Raw genomic sequence first — 18590 nt, 5'->3', positions numbered from 1 at the left:
GTTGCCTATAAACAGTTTTGATCTGAGGCCACTAGCTAGCTACATATTGCCTATACTTTTACATTTTGGCCTTTTTCCATCATTATGAGTTCACATAAAAGAGTCAAAAAAACACTTATTAGCTACAGAAATGTACATTTTTATTCATTTATTATCAAGACAAGACCAAAGAGAAGCAATGCTGAAAAGATAGGTCTGTTGCCAATTTTGCATACATTCATGTTAAAGCAAACAATCTATAACATCAGTCAAACTAAAACAAGCTACAATTGACTCATTATTTAGCAGAATATATATTTTATTGGCCTGTATGAGATGATTTGCTCTTGATCAGGTTTTATTCCAAAAGTGTTGTTGGTCGGATGGGACAGACGAAACTCCACTTCAGAAAACTACAGAAAAGTATATAACACTAGAATAATTTGACATTTTAGCTGGAAATTTTTCTTCTGTAAACTAAAATGGCAAGTGAATCATACAGCAGTGTAAGTCTTACCTGTGCGGCGTTAAAGTCTTCAAGCTGCTCTGGCTCCACATTCTGACGATGTTGTCGACTTTTTGTGGGCTTCATAAGCTTGAATATTAACAAAACTAAAGTAGCACAATAAATTTTGGTTAACATATTTCATCATGAAATGAATGTGATACAGTCAAAACATCTTAAAACAATACCTATTTAATAGACAATACATTTAATATTAGAAACTTCACAAATTAATACACTAAAATTAATTTAAATTACACTATAAATAAGTGGGCAGATTCATTTGAGCATGTCATCATGTTTTTTTTTTTTTTTAATACCAATTTTTTATTCTTTTTTTTTTTTTTTTTTTTTTTTTGGACAGAAATCTCACCTATTATTGCAATAATCAGCACAATGTTCAATAGGAAGGATGTTACAGTCAAATTATTGTGAATCTCAGATTGTGTTTGTTGCTGATTTTCTGTTTGATTGTGATCTTGGGCAGATTCTGTTTGAATAGAAGAATTGTATAAGTTTTGTGTTTTTAATGCCAAATATGATTAAACATGATATTATAGACAGAGTTAAATGAAACATTTATTACAGTAACACAGTAATTCGTTTTTACATAATTTATAAATATATACATACTTTTGATGTGTCAATTGTGAATATAATTTGGAAATACTCACCAGTAATGTAAAGTCTGGTGCCATTGCTGAGCCGTAGGCCTGAGTCAGTTTTTTTTACACAATAATATATTCCTAATTCATCAATAGTGACGTTACTAATAAATAAACGGCTCAAAGTTAGTGATGAATATTTGTCTTTGAATCTTTCATCTAGTATAAGAGATGATGTAAATCCTGATGAGAAAGTTCGCAGAATCAGCACTGGAGAATCCGTCAGTTTCTGGAAAACCCAATAAACATCACTTACATCAATCTGACAGTCTAAAGTCACATTTTGCCCTAAATTCACCTGTTTATCTGTTAAACTCTCTGTAGTTTGACACACCAGCAGAACTGTGGAGAATAAACACAGATTATTCTGTAAAAGTCAACATTATAAACAAATTCACCTCTGTTAAACTCTCCAATCATGACAAAATCAAAGAAATCATAAAAAATGAGTGACTTAAACTTACCGAAGAGTAAAAGCTGCACCGTCCTCATTCTGTAATTGTTTAGTTAATATGCAGTAAAATATCTTACTATGAATAAGCTGATGCGTTGATGTTTTCCACAGTGTGTGACTCTGTTCATGATCTTAATATAAAGCAGAGCAGAGTTGAGGCCGACTAACCCACAGCTGTGAGAAACTCTCACTCAGAGCGGATGAATGCAGAGAGACAATGAAGATAAACACACCTCTTTCTACAGCACTCAGCATTACACACGTCCAGTTTGATCAGTCAAATGAACAACACGGCTTACAGCAGAAGACCTATTTTATTGACACTGAAATATACGGTGGCCCAGTAGTGCACAACACAACGAAATTAAAAAAGCAAACATAAGTTCACAACACAGCAGAATCGAGCCACAACACAACGGAATAAAGCCACAACACAACGAAATCGAGCCACAACACAACGGAATAAAGCCACAACACAACGAAATCGAGCCACAACACAACGGAATAAAGCCACAACACAACGGAAATGCTCCCGACCACTAGGGGGCTCTCAGAGCTCGGTAAAGTTAGTTTTCCTTGCCACTGTTCTATAGAGTCGGCAGTAATATCAATACCACGATTAGTTTAAACAGTATGTAACCACTGCATATCGACATGAAATATTAATTCAATATCACCTACGTGCAAAATAGCTTCATATTTAGGCCTATACTTGTGAATGATTTGACGCGCTACCACGGCGCATGATGAAGGGAACGTCTGCCAATCCCACTAAGTGGTTAAAACGTATAATTTGTATTCATTAAAATTACTTTTAACATTTAAAAACAGACATATTCAAATTCCAAAGCTTGTCAGTATTACCAACAGGAACTAACAACCTTTGGAATTTGAACATGTCTGTTTTTAAATGTTAAAAGTAATTTTAATGAATACAAATTATACGTTTTAACCACTTGGTGGAACTGGCAGACGTTCCCTTCATCATGATTCGTGGTATCGCGTCAAATCATTCACAAGTATAAATATGAAGCTATTGTGAACGTAGTTGATTTTTAATTAATATACCATGTCGATATACAATGCTTACATACTTAAAACTAATCATGGTATTGATATCTTTGTAAAACTGTCGACTTTATAGAACAGTGGCAAGGAATAGTAATATTACCTAGCTCTGAGAGCCCCCAAGTGGTCGGGAGCATTTCCGTTGTGTTGTGGCTTGATTCCGTTGTGTTGTGGTTTAATTCCGTTGTGTTGTGGCTTTATTTCGTTGTGTTGTGGCTTGATTCCGTTGTGTTGTGGCTTGATTCCGTTGTGTTGTGGCTTATTCCGTTGTGTTGTGGTTTAATTCCGTTGTGTTGTGGCTTGATTCCGTTGTGTTGTGGCTTGATTCCGTTGTGTTGTGGCTTATTCCGTTGTGTTGTGGTTTAATTCCGTTGTGTTGTGGCTTATTCCGTTGTGTTGTGGCTTTATTTCGTTGTGTTGTGGCTTGTTTCCGTTGTGTTGTGAACTTATGTTTGCTTTTTTAATTTCGTTGTGTTGTGCACTACTGGGCCACCGTAGAAATATATTAATAAACCCTTAACACATAAACTTACAATCTGGATATTAACACACACACAGAGTGGCCAAAAATGATGTTCGAAATGTTTTTTTTTTTTTTAATGATCCTACAAGTTCGATTGAACCATGAAAATATCAGGACAATATTTTATATTTTTAAAATATTTTAATTATGAGGGAAGAACAAAACACTAAATTTGGTTAAGGTGTTTATCTGACAAAATTATTTGGAAAAAAAGGCAAACTACAGCTACAGGTTTTATTTAAAGGGATAGTTCACCCAAAAATGAAAATTTGATGTTTATCTGCTTACCCCCAGTGCATCCAAGATGTAGGTGACTTTTTTTCTTCAGTCGAACGCAAATTATGATTTTTAACTGCAACCGCTGCCGTCTGTCAGTCAAATAATAGCAGTGATTGGGAACTTCAACTATAACAGTAAATAAAACTTGCTTAGACAAATCAAAATTAAACCCTGCGGCTCGTGACGACACATTAATGTCCTAAGACACGAAACGATCGGTTTGTGCGAGAAACCGAACATTATTTATATAATTTTTACCTCTAATACACCACTATGTCCAACTTCGTTCAGCTTCCTGTTAGTGAGGTCAAAAAACGCGCTCTGAAGACGGAAGTGATGTCTCGCCCATATACTTCAATGAGCGCGAGACATCACTTCCGTTGTCAGAGCGCGATCAGACCTCACTAACCGGAAGCTGAACGGAGTTGGACATAGTGGTGTATTAGAGGTAAAAAATGATATAAATACTGTTCGGTTTCTCGCACAAACCGATCGTTTCGTGTCTTAGGACATCAATGTGCCGTCACGAGCCGTAGGGTTTAATTTGGATTTGTCTATGGAAGTTTTTTCGACTCTTATTGTTCAAGTTCCCAATCACTGCTATTATTTGACTGACAGACGGCAGCGGTTGCAGTTAAAAAATCATAATTTGCGTTCGACTGAAGAAAAAAAGTCATCTACATCTTGGATGCCCTGGGGGTAAGCAGATAAACATCAAATTTTCATTTTTGGGTGAACTATCCCTTTAACTATGCAAGATTAATGCGTAGAAAAACAGAAAGCTAACAGGCAAAAGAACATTGATTTCAAAATAATCAGTTATTAATATATAGTTGGTTCTCCCTTTTTTAGCATATGTTTATTTTGTTTGACAGCCTGACCAAAAGTGATGTCTGTACAACTGGACATCATCACAAATAGAGTTATCATCACAAATAAAACAACTGGCTCCAAGCACAATTACGTAATATACTGTAAATCTTTAACATTTTTACTAATATTTGAATAAAGGGTGAAGACGTCAATTGTTTTAGGCTGGACATCACTTTTTGCCACTATTGCTTTTTGTCATTTTACATCATTGTGTGTTTAACTGTTTATATAAAAATCCATAGTTAAAGAATGAAGCCACGCAAAAGCAACATATATAACTTGTGTTAATATTTCATTTATAAGACATTATCAAGACTAAAGAAAGGCTGTGCTGAAAAAAATATTGAGAATTTTGCATTATATACATGATTAGGAAACAAACATCAGTCAATCAACAAACTAACAATATTTTACTCTCATTGTTTAGCACATACTTTAATGTATTCTCATGTATTTATAATAATAACATATTACTGAAAATAAAAATGTAAGCAATATTTTTCTGTGTACTAATACATTTTGATCTGAGGCCTCTAACACTTCAATGAAGCAAAGGTATATGCTGTGGGCCGACACATATTTAGCTTTGCTTTTTGCCATTTCACATAAAAACACTCAAAAAAATCAAAAACTTATTACAGAAATTTACTACAGAACTGACTTATCAAGAAAAACAAAACAAAACAAAAAACAAAGAAGCAATGCTGAAAAGATATTAACAATTTTGCATTACATTAATGTCTATATAAACAATCTATAACATCAGTCAGTATTAAATAAACAACAAACTAACAATATTTTACTCTCTTTATTTAGCAGAATCTGTTAGACTGTATGAGATGATTTACTCTTGATCATGTTTGACTTGGTTTTTTTCCAAAAGTGTTGTTGATCGGACGGGACAGACGAAACTCCACTGCAGAAAACTACAGAATTATTTAAAAAATAAATACATTTAAAAAAAATAGCTGCTAATGTACATGTAGAATGTTGTTTTTCGTTTTTAAGACATTGATTAAGAAAGCAGAATAAGAGATGTGTTTTACCTCTTCAGCATTTGTGCTGTAAAGCTGCTCATCTTGACATTGTTTGTGTCTTTTCTTACGCTCTTGAAGTTTGATCTGCAGTAGGCCTAAAATATCACCAATATTTCTGATTAAACATTATAAAATTTATCAGCAATTATGAAGCATTTAAATTGTTTTATTTGATACAGAACCCTTAAATCTCACCTATTATTGCCAAAAAGATCACAATGCTCAGTATGGCATATAAAACTATCAGAGCTTGCGGTGTATTCGGACATTGTGAGTTATTGTTCACTTCTGTCTGATTGTGATCTCGAACAGCTTCTGTTAACAACAGAAAATACAAGAGTTTTGAGTTTAGAAACATCAAACATGCATCAATATTACACAGACCTGATAGAAATGAAGATTAAAAATAAAATACAATTTTGAAACATTATGTCATGGTTTTAGATCATGTATTGATATACCAGATCAAACAGGTTTGTCATAATTATATACACTCACCAGTGATGTAAAGTCTGGTGCCATTGCTGAGCTGTGGGCCTGACCTAGTTGTTTTTACACAATAATATATTCCTAATTCATCAATAGTGATGTTATTAATAAATAACCTGCTCAAAGTTAGTGATGAATATTTGTCTTTGAATCTTTCATCATAAAAAACTGGTTTTGTAGATCCTGATGAGAAAGTTCGCAGAATCAGCACTGGAGAATCCGTCAGTTTCTGGAAAACCCAATAAATCTCTTTCACATCAATCTGACAGTCTAAAGTCATGTTTTGCCCTAAATTCACCTGTTCATCTGTTAAACTCTCTGTAGTTTGACACACCAGCAGCAGAACTGTGGAGAATAAACACATCTAGTAAAACATAATTCACAGTCACAAAGATCACAGTGAAATTACATTGAGCAACTTACCGAAGAGTAAAAGCTGCATTCTGTGGTTGTTCAATTTATATGCTGTAAAATATTTTACTATGAATCTGAGCAGAAATGCTTCTGCAGAATAAAAATAGGACACCAGCAAACACACTTAATAGCAATGGAGTGGAACAGAGATGAAGACAAAGATAGAAACGGCACAGGCGTTGATGTTTTCCACAGTGTGTGACTCTGTTCATGAACTTAACATAAAGCAGACCAGAGTTGAGGCCGACTATAACCCACAGCTGTGAGAAACTCTCGCTCAGAGCGGATGAATGCAGAGAGACAATGAAGATAAGATAAACACACACCTAGAAACCAGAAGACTCTCTACAGCACTCAGCATTACACACGTCCAGTTCGATCAGTCAAATGAGTAACACGGCTTACAGTAGAAGACATATTTATTGACACTGAAATATATTAAAGGTGTCCTTGAATGAAAAATTGAACTTATCTTGGCATAGTTGAATAACAAGAGTTCAGTACATGGAAATGACATACAGTGAGTCTCAAACTCCATTGTTTCCTCCTTCTTATGTAAATCTCATTTGTTTAAAAGACCTCCGAAGAACAGGCGAATCTCAACATAACACCGACTGTTACGTAACAGTCGGGGTGTACGCCCCCAATATTTGCTTATGCCAGCCCATGTTCCCAACATTATGAAAGGCATTAGACAAGGGCAGCCAGTATTAACGTCTGGATCTGTGCACAGCTGAATCATCAGACTAGGTAAGCAAGCAAGAACAATAGCGAAAAATGGCAGATGGAGCAATAATAACTGACATGATCCATGATATCATGATATTTTTAGTGATATTTGTAAACTGTCTTTCTAAATGTTTCGTTAGCATGTTGCTAATGTACTGTTAAATGTGGTTAAAGTTACCATCGGTTATTACTGTATTCACGGAGACAAGAGAGCCGTCGCTATTTTCATTTTTAAACACTTGCAGTCTGTATAATTCATAAACACAACTCCATTCTTTATAAATCTCTCCAACAGTGTAGCATTAGCCGTTAGCCACGGAGCACTATCAAACTCATTCAGAATCAGAAGTAAACAATATAACAGTATACAATACTCACATAATCCGACGCATGCATGCCGCATGCATGACGAACACTTTGTAAAGATCCATTTTGAGGGTTATATTAGCTGTGTAAACTTTGTTAAGGCACTGTTCAAGGCAAGCACGAGCTCTGTGGGCGGAGAGCATGGGATTTAAAGGGGCCGCAGCATAAAATCGGCGTGTTTATAATTATGCCCCAAAATAGGCAGGTAAAAAAAAAAATTAAAAAAAATCTATGGGGTATTTTGAGCTGAAACTTCACAGACACATTCAGGGGACACCTTAGACTTATATTACATCTTTTAAAAACATAATCTAGGGCACCTTTAATAAACTCTTAACACATAAACTTACAATCTGGATATTAACTGTGGTAGATTTCCCCTCATGCACCTGACTTAAGTTTACCTGTGACGTCTCCTATTAATCGACACCCGAGCGTCTACTGATGACACTCAAAAATATTTATATAAATATTTATACAATGCGTCTACAAGTCGACAACTGGCTTTGAGTCGGTCAACATCTTGACCCTTTTTGAACACTATCATTTGGGAATAAGGTCTTTAGTGTTCCCTAACTTGCTGCGCAGCAAAAAACCAGACAGATTCCAGACTATGCCTTAGAATATGCTTTAATCACAGCCGGAGGACCTCATATCAATCACAGACAATCCCACCAGCAAGAAGAATACAACAGTTTATATAGGATAGGAGCATGGCAAAGCATTCTACAATATGATTAGTGGTTCTCATGTCAAACCTTCATGTTATAGGTAAAGCAAGATCTGCCCAAATCATGTGTTTATTAGTTTGTTGGTTGCTCAATATCATGGGGCTATTATAGGGCTGCCCCTAAGTTTCATTTCCCCTTTTCTTATATTTGGACATGATTTAGACACACTCTGACTTTGGCCCAAGGTTTGAGGACTTTTAGCTTTTCTAAAGCATATAAATGTTATTCCTGCAAGGAAAATGAATAGTTATGATTAATTAAACACTTCCAAAACATACACACACACACACACACACACACACACACACACACACACTTTAGAATGATATATATCGCTTTACAGAACATGCATGTTTAGATGATAAACATCAGTCAGTCTAAAATAAACAACAATCAACAAGCTAACTAACGATATTTTACTCTCAGTATATTCTGTATGAGTGTATGAGATGATTTACTCTTGATTAGGTTTGTGGTTTTGTCTTTGGTTTTTGAAAAGGAACAAAAGTGTTGTTGGTTGGGTGGGACAGATGAAACTCCACTTCAGAAAACTACAGAATGATAAATATATATAAAAATTAGCTTCTAATGTCTGTAGAAAGATTTTTCATCACGTTCAAACATTAAGTTGATTTTATAGATATAATAGAGATGTTTTACCTCGTCACCATTTCCGTGGTAAAACTGTTTCAGTTCCTCATCTTGACATTGTTGATGTGTTTTCTTGCACAATTGAAGTTTGATCTGCAGTAGGCCTAAAATACCACCAACATTTCTGATTAAACATTATACAATTGGTAACTAAAGGAATGTAGCATAAAGCGTTTAAAAGAAAGATATTTTTATATGATATATTATTTTACAGTATTTGGTACCGTTAAATCTCACCTATTGTTGCAAAAAACATCACAATATTCAGTATGACATATAAAACTATCAGAGCTTGCGGTGTATTTGAACATTGTGAGTTATTGTTCACTTCTGTCTGATTCTGATCTCGAGCAGCTTCTGTCAACAACAGAAAATACAAGAGTTTTGAGTTTAGAAACATCAAACATGCATCAATAGACCTCTGATAGAAATAAAGATTAAAGTTAAAATGAAAATTTGATACATTATGTCATGGTTTTAGATCATGTATTGATATAACAACAGGTCAAACAGGTTTGTTAAGAACATTTTAATCACACTCACCAGTGATGTAAAGTCTGGTGCCATCGCTGAGCTGTGGGCCTGAGCCAGTTGTTTTTACACAATAATATATTCCTAATTCATCAATTGTGATGTTACTAATAAATAAACGGCTCAAAGTTAGTGATGAATATTTTTCTTTGAATCTTTCATCATATAAATTAGGTTTTGTAGATCCTGATGAGAAAGTTGGCAGTATCAGCACTGGAGAATCTGTCAGTTTCTGGAAAACCCAGTAAATCTCTTTCACATCAATGTGACAGTCTAAAGTCACGTTTTGCCCTAAATTCACCTGTTCATCAGTTAAACTCTCTGTAGTACTTACCGAAGAGTAAAAGATGCACCGTCCTCATTCTGTGCTGCAAGATTACGAATCTGAGTGGAAGTACTGCAGAACTTGAGAAGTAAAAGGAAAGCCCTCCCTTGAAAAGAAGATGTAGCTAAACTGGAATTGAAGTATTTACACAAGTATTGAAACATATGTATGTAAGGGGGCTTTAAGTATTTAAGATCTGTGTTGGTGAAACATTTTTAATGTTGTGTTGACAAATGCACTAATACTCAAATGACTCAAATCAAATCAAGCTCTGACATAAAGTTATTATCGGTCTTGTTTATTACAAGATATGTTTCATTTTCACATGAGCAATCAGGACTAATTACTGTCGCAACATCCCATTCCACTCAATTAATGGATCTGATTTTAGCAACTCAGAAAGAGACAAAAACAAACCATTGAAAATCACAAAGTTGATTTATTCTAAAAGCAGACATTATAAAACTTGATTGATGTGTTAATTGCAGACAGACTGATTTTTTTTTTTTACTGCAAACAGATGAGCAAAACATGTTTTAAAGTTCTTTATTATTTCATTCCATGTTCAAGCAGAACACAATACTGATCAATAGAATCAAACAGCAATCAATCTGTCAGCTATATTTCATATGCAGAGTATGACTTTAAATCTATATTCATGATCGATGGATTCAGAGGAGGAACAACAGAGCCGTTGGTCTGAATGGACGCTCATGAAACTTCACATCAGATCCCTAAACAAATCATAAAAAACATACATTATAAAAAACACCTACATACATTCCCATTTATAAAGATGCTTTACACTTACACATTCATTTTTTTTTTTAAAGTTTATAACTGTCTAAAATAAAAATATACATTATAATATTAGAAAAATAATGTTGATGAAATATTAAAAATATGTATAAATGTATTGCAGTTTAACACTTACCAGTGTCCAGTCTGATCCCATCACTGACCTGTAGAGCCCAGCCTGCTTTAATACAGTAATAAGTTCCTAAATCATCAGCAGTGACATTATTAATAATTAATTGGCTCCTGCTTCCCTCTGAATATTTGTTGCGGAATTTTTCATCATAATAATCAGCCTCTTCAGATCCAAAAGTTCGCAGTATCATCACCGGACGAGCGGATGATTTTATCACAAACCAAATGGCAGCTTTACATTTAAACTCACAAGATAAAGTCACATTCTGTCCTAAAGTGACCTGCTGATCAGTGAAACCTTCTGTGTGTTGAGACCACACAAACACACCTGAACACACACAAAACACATCATTCAGATCATCTGATCATGACAGAATCACAATGAATCACACAAAATGACATGAAATAAACTTACAGAGGAGTGAAAGCAGCAGAGTCTTCATTCTGGGATCTTGTTGAACGTGTTCAGGCTGAACTTGTGTGAAGGTTGATGTGTGTAACTTTATAGCGTCTCTTAGAGGAAGTGCTGCTGCTGAGCTTCACAAAACACAAAATAAACCAAAAATGACTCACTGAAATGATGCAAGTACAACTAAATTCTACTGTTTGTTTACTGTAAGTGATGCCTTGGAAAAGTTAGGTCCAAATATCTTACCTTCAGTTCAAAATCAGTTCATAATTGTTTTAGTTTTAATGAATCTATAATACAAAACAAAAAATATATACTTCCAAAATATACTATTTCTTTTGGAAATGGGTGTATATCATGTGGGTTTGTATCATATCCTGCAGATTCATCAAATTCTTGTTATAGACGTTGAAAATATCTTGCTTCTTTTACATTCCAGACCAAATAAACAGAGAGACAAAATTGAACAATAAAAGCAATCCTCTGTAGGCTACAAATAGATCATATGGACTGAATGGAAACTTTTTCATCAAGTTCAGTATGTCAAAATGAAGTCACAGCGCACTCACTGTATGCTTTAGGGAAAGTGAGTAGTGAGTAAGTAGTTGTTAAATTAAAGAGATAGTTCACCCCCCCCCCCCCCCCAAAAAAAATGTCCCGCTCGCACTTGTCCATATAATGGCAGTGAATAGCGACCAGAATCAAGTGTTTTAAAAAGACGCTGAAGTATCAGTGTGATCCCATGCGACACGTGATGTATATTGCAAGTGTGTTGGGGATGTACGATATGAAATTTTATGTACTATTTAATGAAAATCCTGATTCAGATCCAGGGGCCGGAGTCGGGTAGGTTTAGGGATATGTAAAGTGGGAGGAGTTGGATTCAGATCCAGGGGGCGGAGTCGGGTAGGTTTAGGGATATGTAAAGTGGGAGGTGTTGGATCTATATCTCCACCCCCTGGATCTTGTGTTCTGCAGTGAGGACCATCTCCACCTGAATGAGTAAATGATGACTTAATTATCATTTTAGTGAACTATCCCTTTATGTAGTGTCTGGAAATAAAATATTTTGGTGATTTATTCATCCTAAACAATTGTGTAACCACTACATGAGCTTGATTTGAAATTTAGACACAATTTTCACTTCTTGTTTTTTCCCCCAGAACATATTTCGTCAAAACTTTCTTTGTTTTGTTACTTTTTAAGAATGTTTGATGTACTGAGCATTTTGGTTTCTTTCCTGTTAAACTGTCCAGAGTCATCTGTAAAATCAACAAATTGTGCTCTCTCAGTTTAGATTAATATATATATATATATATATATATATATATATATATATATATATATATATATATATATATATATATATATATATATATATATATATATAATTTAACATCGCTGAGTTATATTAATTTAAAAGTTTCCCACCATTTTAATAAATTCAGCTATTTTTTTTTTTTTTGTGAACTAAATGCAAACATGTTTTATGTAAAATATCTTACTCAGGACAGTACTAAATAAAAAATAACATGCATTTTGTATGATCTCTCTTATTTTATTAAAATTATTTGCATTTTCACAGATTCTGCAAGTGGTTCACATACTTTTTCTTGCAACTGTATATCAACAAAAGTGAGTTTTATGGGTCAAATAATTTTATTTATTTATTTGCTCTTTAACAATTGCATGTTATCAGTTTTTACAGTGTAGGGTTAAATGTGTTAATTCTTTGTTTGGTTTGTTTTTTCTTTTGTTAAAATTATGGAAAATGTTTTGACTTACCCATTAATGTTTTTAAAAATTCAGTAAATGACTGTAAATTTTCAATACTTCAATTTGTGATGTCTGTCAGGGTTGTTTGGTTTGTATGTGTTTTAGGGGCTGTTTACATGACACCATTTTCAACTAAAAACGGAAAACTTTTTATGTGTTTTGGCTGTTCATTTACACGACAACCACATTTGGTGGCCTGAAAAGGCAAACTTTTGAAAACGTGTTTCAAAGTGCAAGTTTTTGAAAACGCTACCATTGTCATCTCCATGTAAAATGCAAAAGCGTGAATCTGTGAAAACGGTGACCCTGGAATACAAATTTTACCAGAGGAGCCCTGCCAAAAATGTGGATTTTACCCCCTGGGTGTGATTTTTTTTATCCCCCAAGGCTACTTTTGAGCAGCAATTGGGCTGGGATTTGTTGTGAAAACCTGGCAACCCTGGTATTACGTGTTTAGTCTATCCACCTTATTTTTCAATAAGGTGTTTTGTATGAAAAAAATAAAATAAAAAAAAACAGTCTTCATTTGGTATTAATTGTGTAAAGTTGTTTGTTCCGTTCGTGATTTGATCCAGAGAATCCTGAGTGTTGTGTTTAGTTTTGAGTTTGGAAATAAAGGACTGCTGCGCATTTAGATCCATCTCCATGTTCTTCCCTGCCAGCTGTGACAATATCATCCTGTAGAAATAAAGACTGATGTTAGTCAACAGTTTTAAAGAAAAGAATCCAAATGTGCTGAAATGTTCCTGTACATTAATGTACATAAACATTTTTTAATAGTTAAAAAAAGAGGTTGATGAAACATAGTCTGTGAAAAATTTAAAAAAAAGGTTGGGTAAGTGAAAATTGGGTCTAAAGTTTAAGTCAAGCTCATCTGGGGTGCGTTTCGTCATTACTAACGCAATTCAATGGAACTTGCGGCCATAGTTGGCTAACAAGTGCTGTTGGGAAACGCAGCCCAAGTGCTTACACAGTTGTTTAGGGTAAATTAATCACCCACATCCCTTTTTTTCCAGACACCACTTAATGGAAATGAAATGCATCACTTTCCCTAAAAATAAATTTGGCTTGGACTGAATTGAACACATCATCATCATGACTAAGTAACATAAAATGTCATACAATAACAAAACATCAGAACATAACTCAACAAAAATGTTATATAAATAAATAAAATATTTTATGTAAGTGCTCATTTATGCTTTATAGGCCCGGTTTCACAGACAGGGTTTAGATTAAGCCAGGACTAGGCCTTAGTTCAATTAGGACATTTAAGTGGCTTTTATAAATGTACCTTAGAAAAAAACATTACTGGTGTGAATCTTGAGACAAAACAATGGCTCTGACATATTTCAAGATATGTCAGTACAAGTGGCTTTCAGTTAAAATTGTTCAAACATGAGTTTTAGTCTGGGACTATCTTAAGCCTTGTCTGTGAAACCGGGGGATAAAGTGAGTCAAGAAGGGGTTAAAAATATAAAAGAATAAGAAAAACTAGACACTAACTGTTAAAATAACTGTTTATTTGGTCTGGAATGAGTCAAGACAGCAACCATTACCAGAAATTAATTTTTAAAGGGTACATAACACACAGTTTCCACCAATCTCATGTTAATCGAGTGCCTGTAGAGTAGTATTGCATCCTTCATATCTCCAAAAAGTCTTTAGTTTTATCATATTTATAAAGACAGATATGCTTTACTGACTCTTTCCGGAAAAAGCTCCTGTAGGCGTGCCGAGGGCAGAGCTAAAGAGTCACGAGCAGCTTTTGCGTAGCGGTCATCTACAAGCTGCAACATCATTATGAATAAAAAGGTAACAAAACTGTGTGTTGTTTACATTATATGCACTTGCGCGCCGATTGCCAACAAAACACAGACATCTGATGCAGTTTTACTCACCGTCCACGATCTGCAAATCTAGTGCCAAACTGAGTGTGCACGCTTATCAGGGAGAAGTGCCTATATAAGGAATTCTGCCCTTTATTATGTAATACGTGGCCATTCTTGAAAAAAAACTTTCCGAAACGTATCAGAATCTGGAAGGAGTGTATTTGGCACAAAAATACTCTGGCATACATCCAACTCGTGTTTTGAAACTTTGGCCATGTTTAGCATGAGAATGCAACTCTTTAACAGTGTAAATAAGTCAGAATGCATGAAATAGCATTACCCCACCCCCTGATCTATGAGCAACACTGTAAAAAAAATCCCAGTAAAATTTACGGTAAAAAAAACGGCAGCTGTGGTTTACCGTAAAAAATACAGTAGCAACGTAAAAAAAAAATCTGTTAAATTTACGGTAAAATAACGTATTTCATTAACTGATATAATATTAATTTACCAACCTAATGAAGTACTAATATCTGTTTTGTACCTTTATAATACACTGACAGTCACCAAACACAATGGTGATAAGAGTCACATGATGAATCAAAGTTCATCACAAGCAGCTTTTCCACAAGCTGAGAAGGACAATACTTATATATAGAAGGTGCACACAGTGTCATTCACACACTCACTAAACACCATCATGGTAACATGCATGAAATTTTAAAAATGCAATAAACATTAATTTAACAACATTAGATAGAAAACCCTAATGTACATAACTGATTAGAAAAAAAATTAGAAAAACTAAGAAGAAACAAGAGTTATTTCAACGAAAATAAATCAAATGTGAAGTGTCACGCAGGGAATTGTGGGAATGTCAATTTACGGTTTTTCACTGTAAATTTTACAATGAATTGTTATTTTTCACTTCCAAAAACTGTGAATTTAACGGTATTTTACCGTAAAATTACATTAAATGTACCGTTAAATCTATTACAGTTATTCACCGTATATAGTACGAAAACTTTCTGTAAACCAATTGACAGTTTTTCACGCAGCATTTTTACAGTCTTTTACTGTTAAAATCACGGTCATTTTTTACAGTGCATGTTTATGTATTCTAGCCAGCACTAGTCATTAGTCAGCTGCACTAATAAGAAAGATTAATGATGACAATGCTGTCAAAACGGATCTGCAAAAATGATTAAAAAGGGTGTATTACTTATGCCAGGCCAGTAGTTGGCGATGTTACTTTGTAAAGAAACACTACCTGCCTATAGACTGAACACGTAATATGCATGTGCATGGTCACCGCTTTTACAAATTCATGTTTTTGTAGTTTACATGGAGATGACAACACTATAATTTTCAAAAACGTGCACTTTGAAACCCCTTTTCAAGCCCCCAAAATGCTGTTGTTGTGTAAATGAACTGCCAAAAAGCATGAAAAGTTTTCTGGGAAACATGTAAGTATATATTCTGTAGCTTCTGAAGGGCAATGCTAAATGAAAAAAATATAATCTTTAAACAAAATAAGAAAAAATTACATATCTTCAGCATGTTCAAATGTTTTCACCCCCCTTCAATGATGCATTGAACCCCCCGGCTCTTAATGCATCGTGTTTCCTTCTGGAGCATCAGTGAATGTTTGAACCTTTTTTAATAGTTGTGTTTGAGTCCATCAGTTTTCCCTAAGTGTGAAAAGCTGAATCTCAAGATCATAGTACTGCTGTAAAGGGTTCAAATATGCAAAAGATGCTGGAAAACTGAAGAATTTGCAGGACCTGGAGGATTTTTCTGAAGAACAGAGCTCAGTTTAACTGCTCAGGACAAACAAGAGACTCATGAACAACCATCACAAAACAAAAAAACAGTCGTGGATCATCCAGGTAACCACACACAGTGTTAAGGATCAAACATATGTAAACTTTTGAATGTGATCATTTTTATAAATTCAGCTATTATTTTGTTTTGTGGACTGTATGTAAATATGTGAAACATCTTATTCAGGACAGTACTAATTAAAGCATTTTATATGATCCCTCTTATTTTCTTAAAATCATTAACATTTTCTTTAATGTAAACTTTTGAACACAACTGTACATAACCTGAGACGATTTCTTCAGTTCGAAATAATGAGGAATGAATGATATGTTTTTATGAAATATAGTGGAGTAAAGTATAATATTATACTGAATAAAAGCCTAAATGCAATCTGTTAATCATATAAAGTGATCGAGTCTCTTCAGAAAATTTGGACTAAACCGCTCTAGTTTTACAATCTCTTTATAAACTTTTTGAAGAGTCGAAGTGATAGTTGCGTAACTGTCTATGGAGGGACAAAAATCTCTCAGATTTCATTAAAAATATCTTTTTTTGTGTTTTGAAGATGAATGAAAGTCTTACGGGTTTGGAACGACATGAGGATGAGTAACTGATGATGATATTTTTATTTCTGGGTGAACTAACCTTTAAGTTGGCATCATTTCATCTGATTCATTTTGTGTTTTGTGAAGCTCAGCAGCAGCACTTCCTCAAAGAGACACTATAAAGTTACACACATCAACCTTCACACAAGTTCAGCCTGAACGCGTTCAACAAGATCCCAGAATGAAGACTCTGCTGCTTTCACTCCTCTGTAAGTTTATTTCATGTCATTTTGTGTGATTCAATGTGATTCTGTCATGATCAGATGATCTGAATGATGTGTTTTGTGTGTGTTCAGGTGTGTTTGTGTGGTCTCAACACACAGAAGGTTTAACTGATCAGCAGGTCACTTTAGGACAGAATGTGACTGTAACCTGTGAGTTTAGATTAAGAGCCATTACTTGGTTTGTGATAAAATCATCCACTCGTCCAATGATGATACTGCGAACATTTGCATCTGAAAAGCCTATTCACTACTATGATGAAAAATTACGCAACAAATATTCAGAGGGAAGCAGGAGCCAATTAATTATTAATAATGTCACTGCTGATGATTTAGGAATTTATTACTGTATAATACCAGGCGAGACCACTCTAGAGGTCAGTGATGGGATCAGACTGGACACTGGTAAGTGTTAAACTGCAATACATTTATACATATTTTTAATATTTCATCAACATTATTTTTCTAATATTATTATAACATGTATATTTTAATGAAACAGTTATAAACTTTTTTTTTTTTTAATGAATGTGTAAGTGTAAAGCGTCTTTATAAATGGGAATGTATGTGTTTTTTATAATGTATGTTTTTTATGATTTGTTTAGGGATCTGATGTAAAGATTCATGAGGGTTACAGAAGAATAACGTCCATTCAGACCAACGGCTCTGTTGTTCCTCCTCTGAATCCACTGACCATTCATGAATATAGATTTACAGTCATACTCTGCATATGAAATATAGCTGACAGATTGATTGCTGTTTGATTCTATTGATCAGTATTGTGTTCTGCTTGAACATGGAATGAAATAATAAAGAACTTTAAAACATGTTTTGCTCTTGTCTATTAATATTAAAAAATGACTAAAATCTGTCTGCAATTCAAATGTCAATCACGTTTTGCAATGTTTGCTTTCTAAATAAATCATCTTTGTAATGTTTCTGACTGTTTGTTTGTCTCTCTCTGAGTTGCTAAAATAGTGGCAGTAATTAGTCCATTCAGCTCTCCTGATTGGCCATTTAAAAATAAAAGCAATATCTGGATGTAACAAGAATAATTACTTTTTGTCAACTTGCAGTTGTAATCGGTCAACAAGCTGATTTGAGTCATTGGAGTATTAGTGCATTTGTGGATGCCACTTTACAAATGTTGTTTCACCAACACAGACCTTAAATATTAATAGACAATATTAGTAATATTAGACAGTATGTTATCCCACGTAGGAGGCGACAGAGTTCAGAGCGAAGGGTGCACATTACTGGACACATCCTACACATGCCCGAACAACAACACCCAATGTGGACACCACCGGGAGAATGCAGGGGACAGGGAAGACCAAGGAAGACATGGAGACAGATGTTTCATGAAGTCCTGAA

The 18590-nt window shown here is 34.4% G+C and overlaps 2 protein-coding genes across 3 annotated transcripts; both read right to left on the bottom strand.

Annotated features, from left to right (window-relative positions):
* Nucleotides 1–118: 118 nt before the first annotated feature.
* LOC125263654 lies at nt 119–2057 on the bottom strand. The gene is made up of 5 exons (XM_048182728.1): nt 1614–2057; nt 1159–1491; nt 858–974; nt 497–591; nt 119–392 (listed from the first exon to the last, which is right to left on the bottom strand). Exons 1-5 carry the CDS (start codon nt 1639–1641, stop codon nt 282–284), a joined length of 684 nt encoding a protein of 227 aa, XP_048038685.1. The 5' UTR covers nt 1642–2057; the 3' UTR covers nt 119–281.
* Nucleotides 2058–4191: 2134 nt separating this feature from the next.
* On the bottom strand, nt 4192–6839 carry LOC125263655. 2 transcript variants are annotated; one of them, XM_048182730.1, is made up of 4 exons: nt 5882–6839; nt 5579–5698; nt 5393–5478; nt 4192–5262 (listed from the first exon to the last, which is right to left on the bottom strand). In XM_048182730.1, the coding sequence occupies exons 1-4, from the start codon at nt 6234–6236 to the stop codon at nt 5191–5193; spliced, it is 633 nt and encodes a 210-aa protein (XP_048038687.1). In that variant the 5' UTR covers nt 6237–6839; the 3' UTR covers nt 4192–5190. The 2 variants fall into 2 exon arrangements, with proteins under 2 accessions (XP_048038687.1, XP_048038686.1); XM_048182729.1 differs by having other exon boundaries at nt 4194–5272.
* Nucleotides 6840–18590: the final 11751 nt, after the last annotated feature.

Source organism: Megalobrama amblycephala, linkage group LG2, assembly GCF_018812025.1.
Source record: "Megalobrama amblycephala isolate DHTTF-2021 linkage group LG2, ASM1881202v1, whole genome shotgun sequence".
Lineage (NCBI taxonomy): Eukaryota > Metazoa > Chordata > Actinopteri > Cypriniformes > Xenocyprididae > Megalobrama > Megalobrama amblycephala.
The sequence above is the reverse complement of the archived record's forward strand: the minus strand, read 5'-3'. Positions and strand labels throughout refer to the sequence as shown.

Bases quoted from the DNA above. Each gene is read 5' to 3' on its own strand.
- LOC125263655 (XM_048182730.1), bottom strand. From the start codon at position 6,236: ATGTGTTTATTCTCCACAGTTCTGCTGCTGGTGTGTCAAACTACAGAG. The intron at 5,699-5,881 runs GTGAGTGTATAT...TGTTGTTAACAG, and splicing joins CACCAGACTTTACATCACTG to AAGCTGTTCGAGATCACAAT. The intron at 5,263-5,392 runs GTAAAACACATC...AGTTTTCTGCAG, and splicing joins ACAGCACAAATGCTGAAGAG to TGGAGTTTCGTCTGTCCCGT.
- LOC125263654 (XM_048182728.1), bottom strand. From the start codon at position 1,641: ATGAGGACGGTGCAGCTTTTACTCTTCG. The intron at 1,492-1,613 runs GTAAGTTTAAGT...TATTCTCCACAG, and splicing joins GGTGCAGCTTTTACTCTTCG to TTCTGCTGGTGTGTCAAACT. The intron at 975-1,158 runs GTGAGTATTTCC...CTATTCAAACAG, and splicing joins CACCAGACTTTACATTACTG to AATCTGCCCAAGATCACAAT.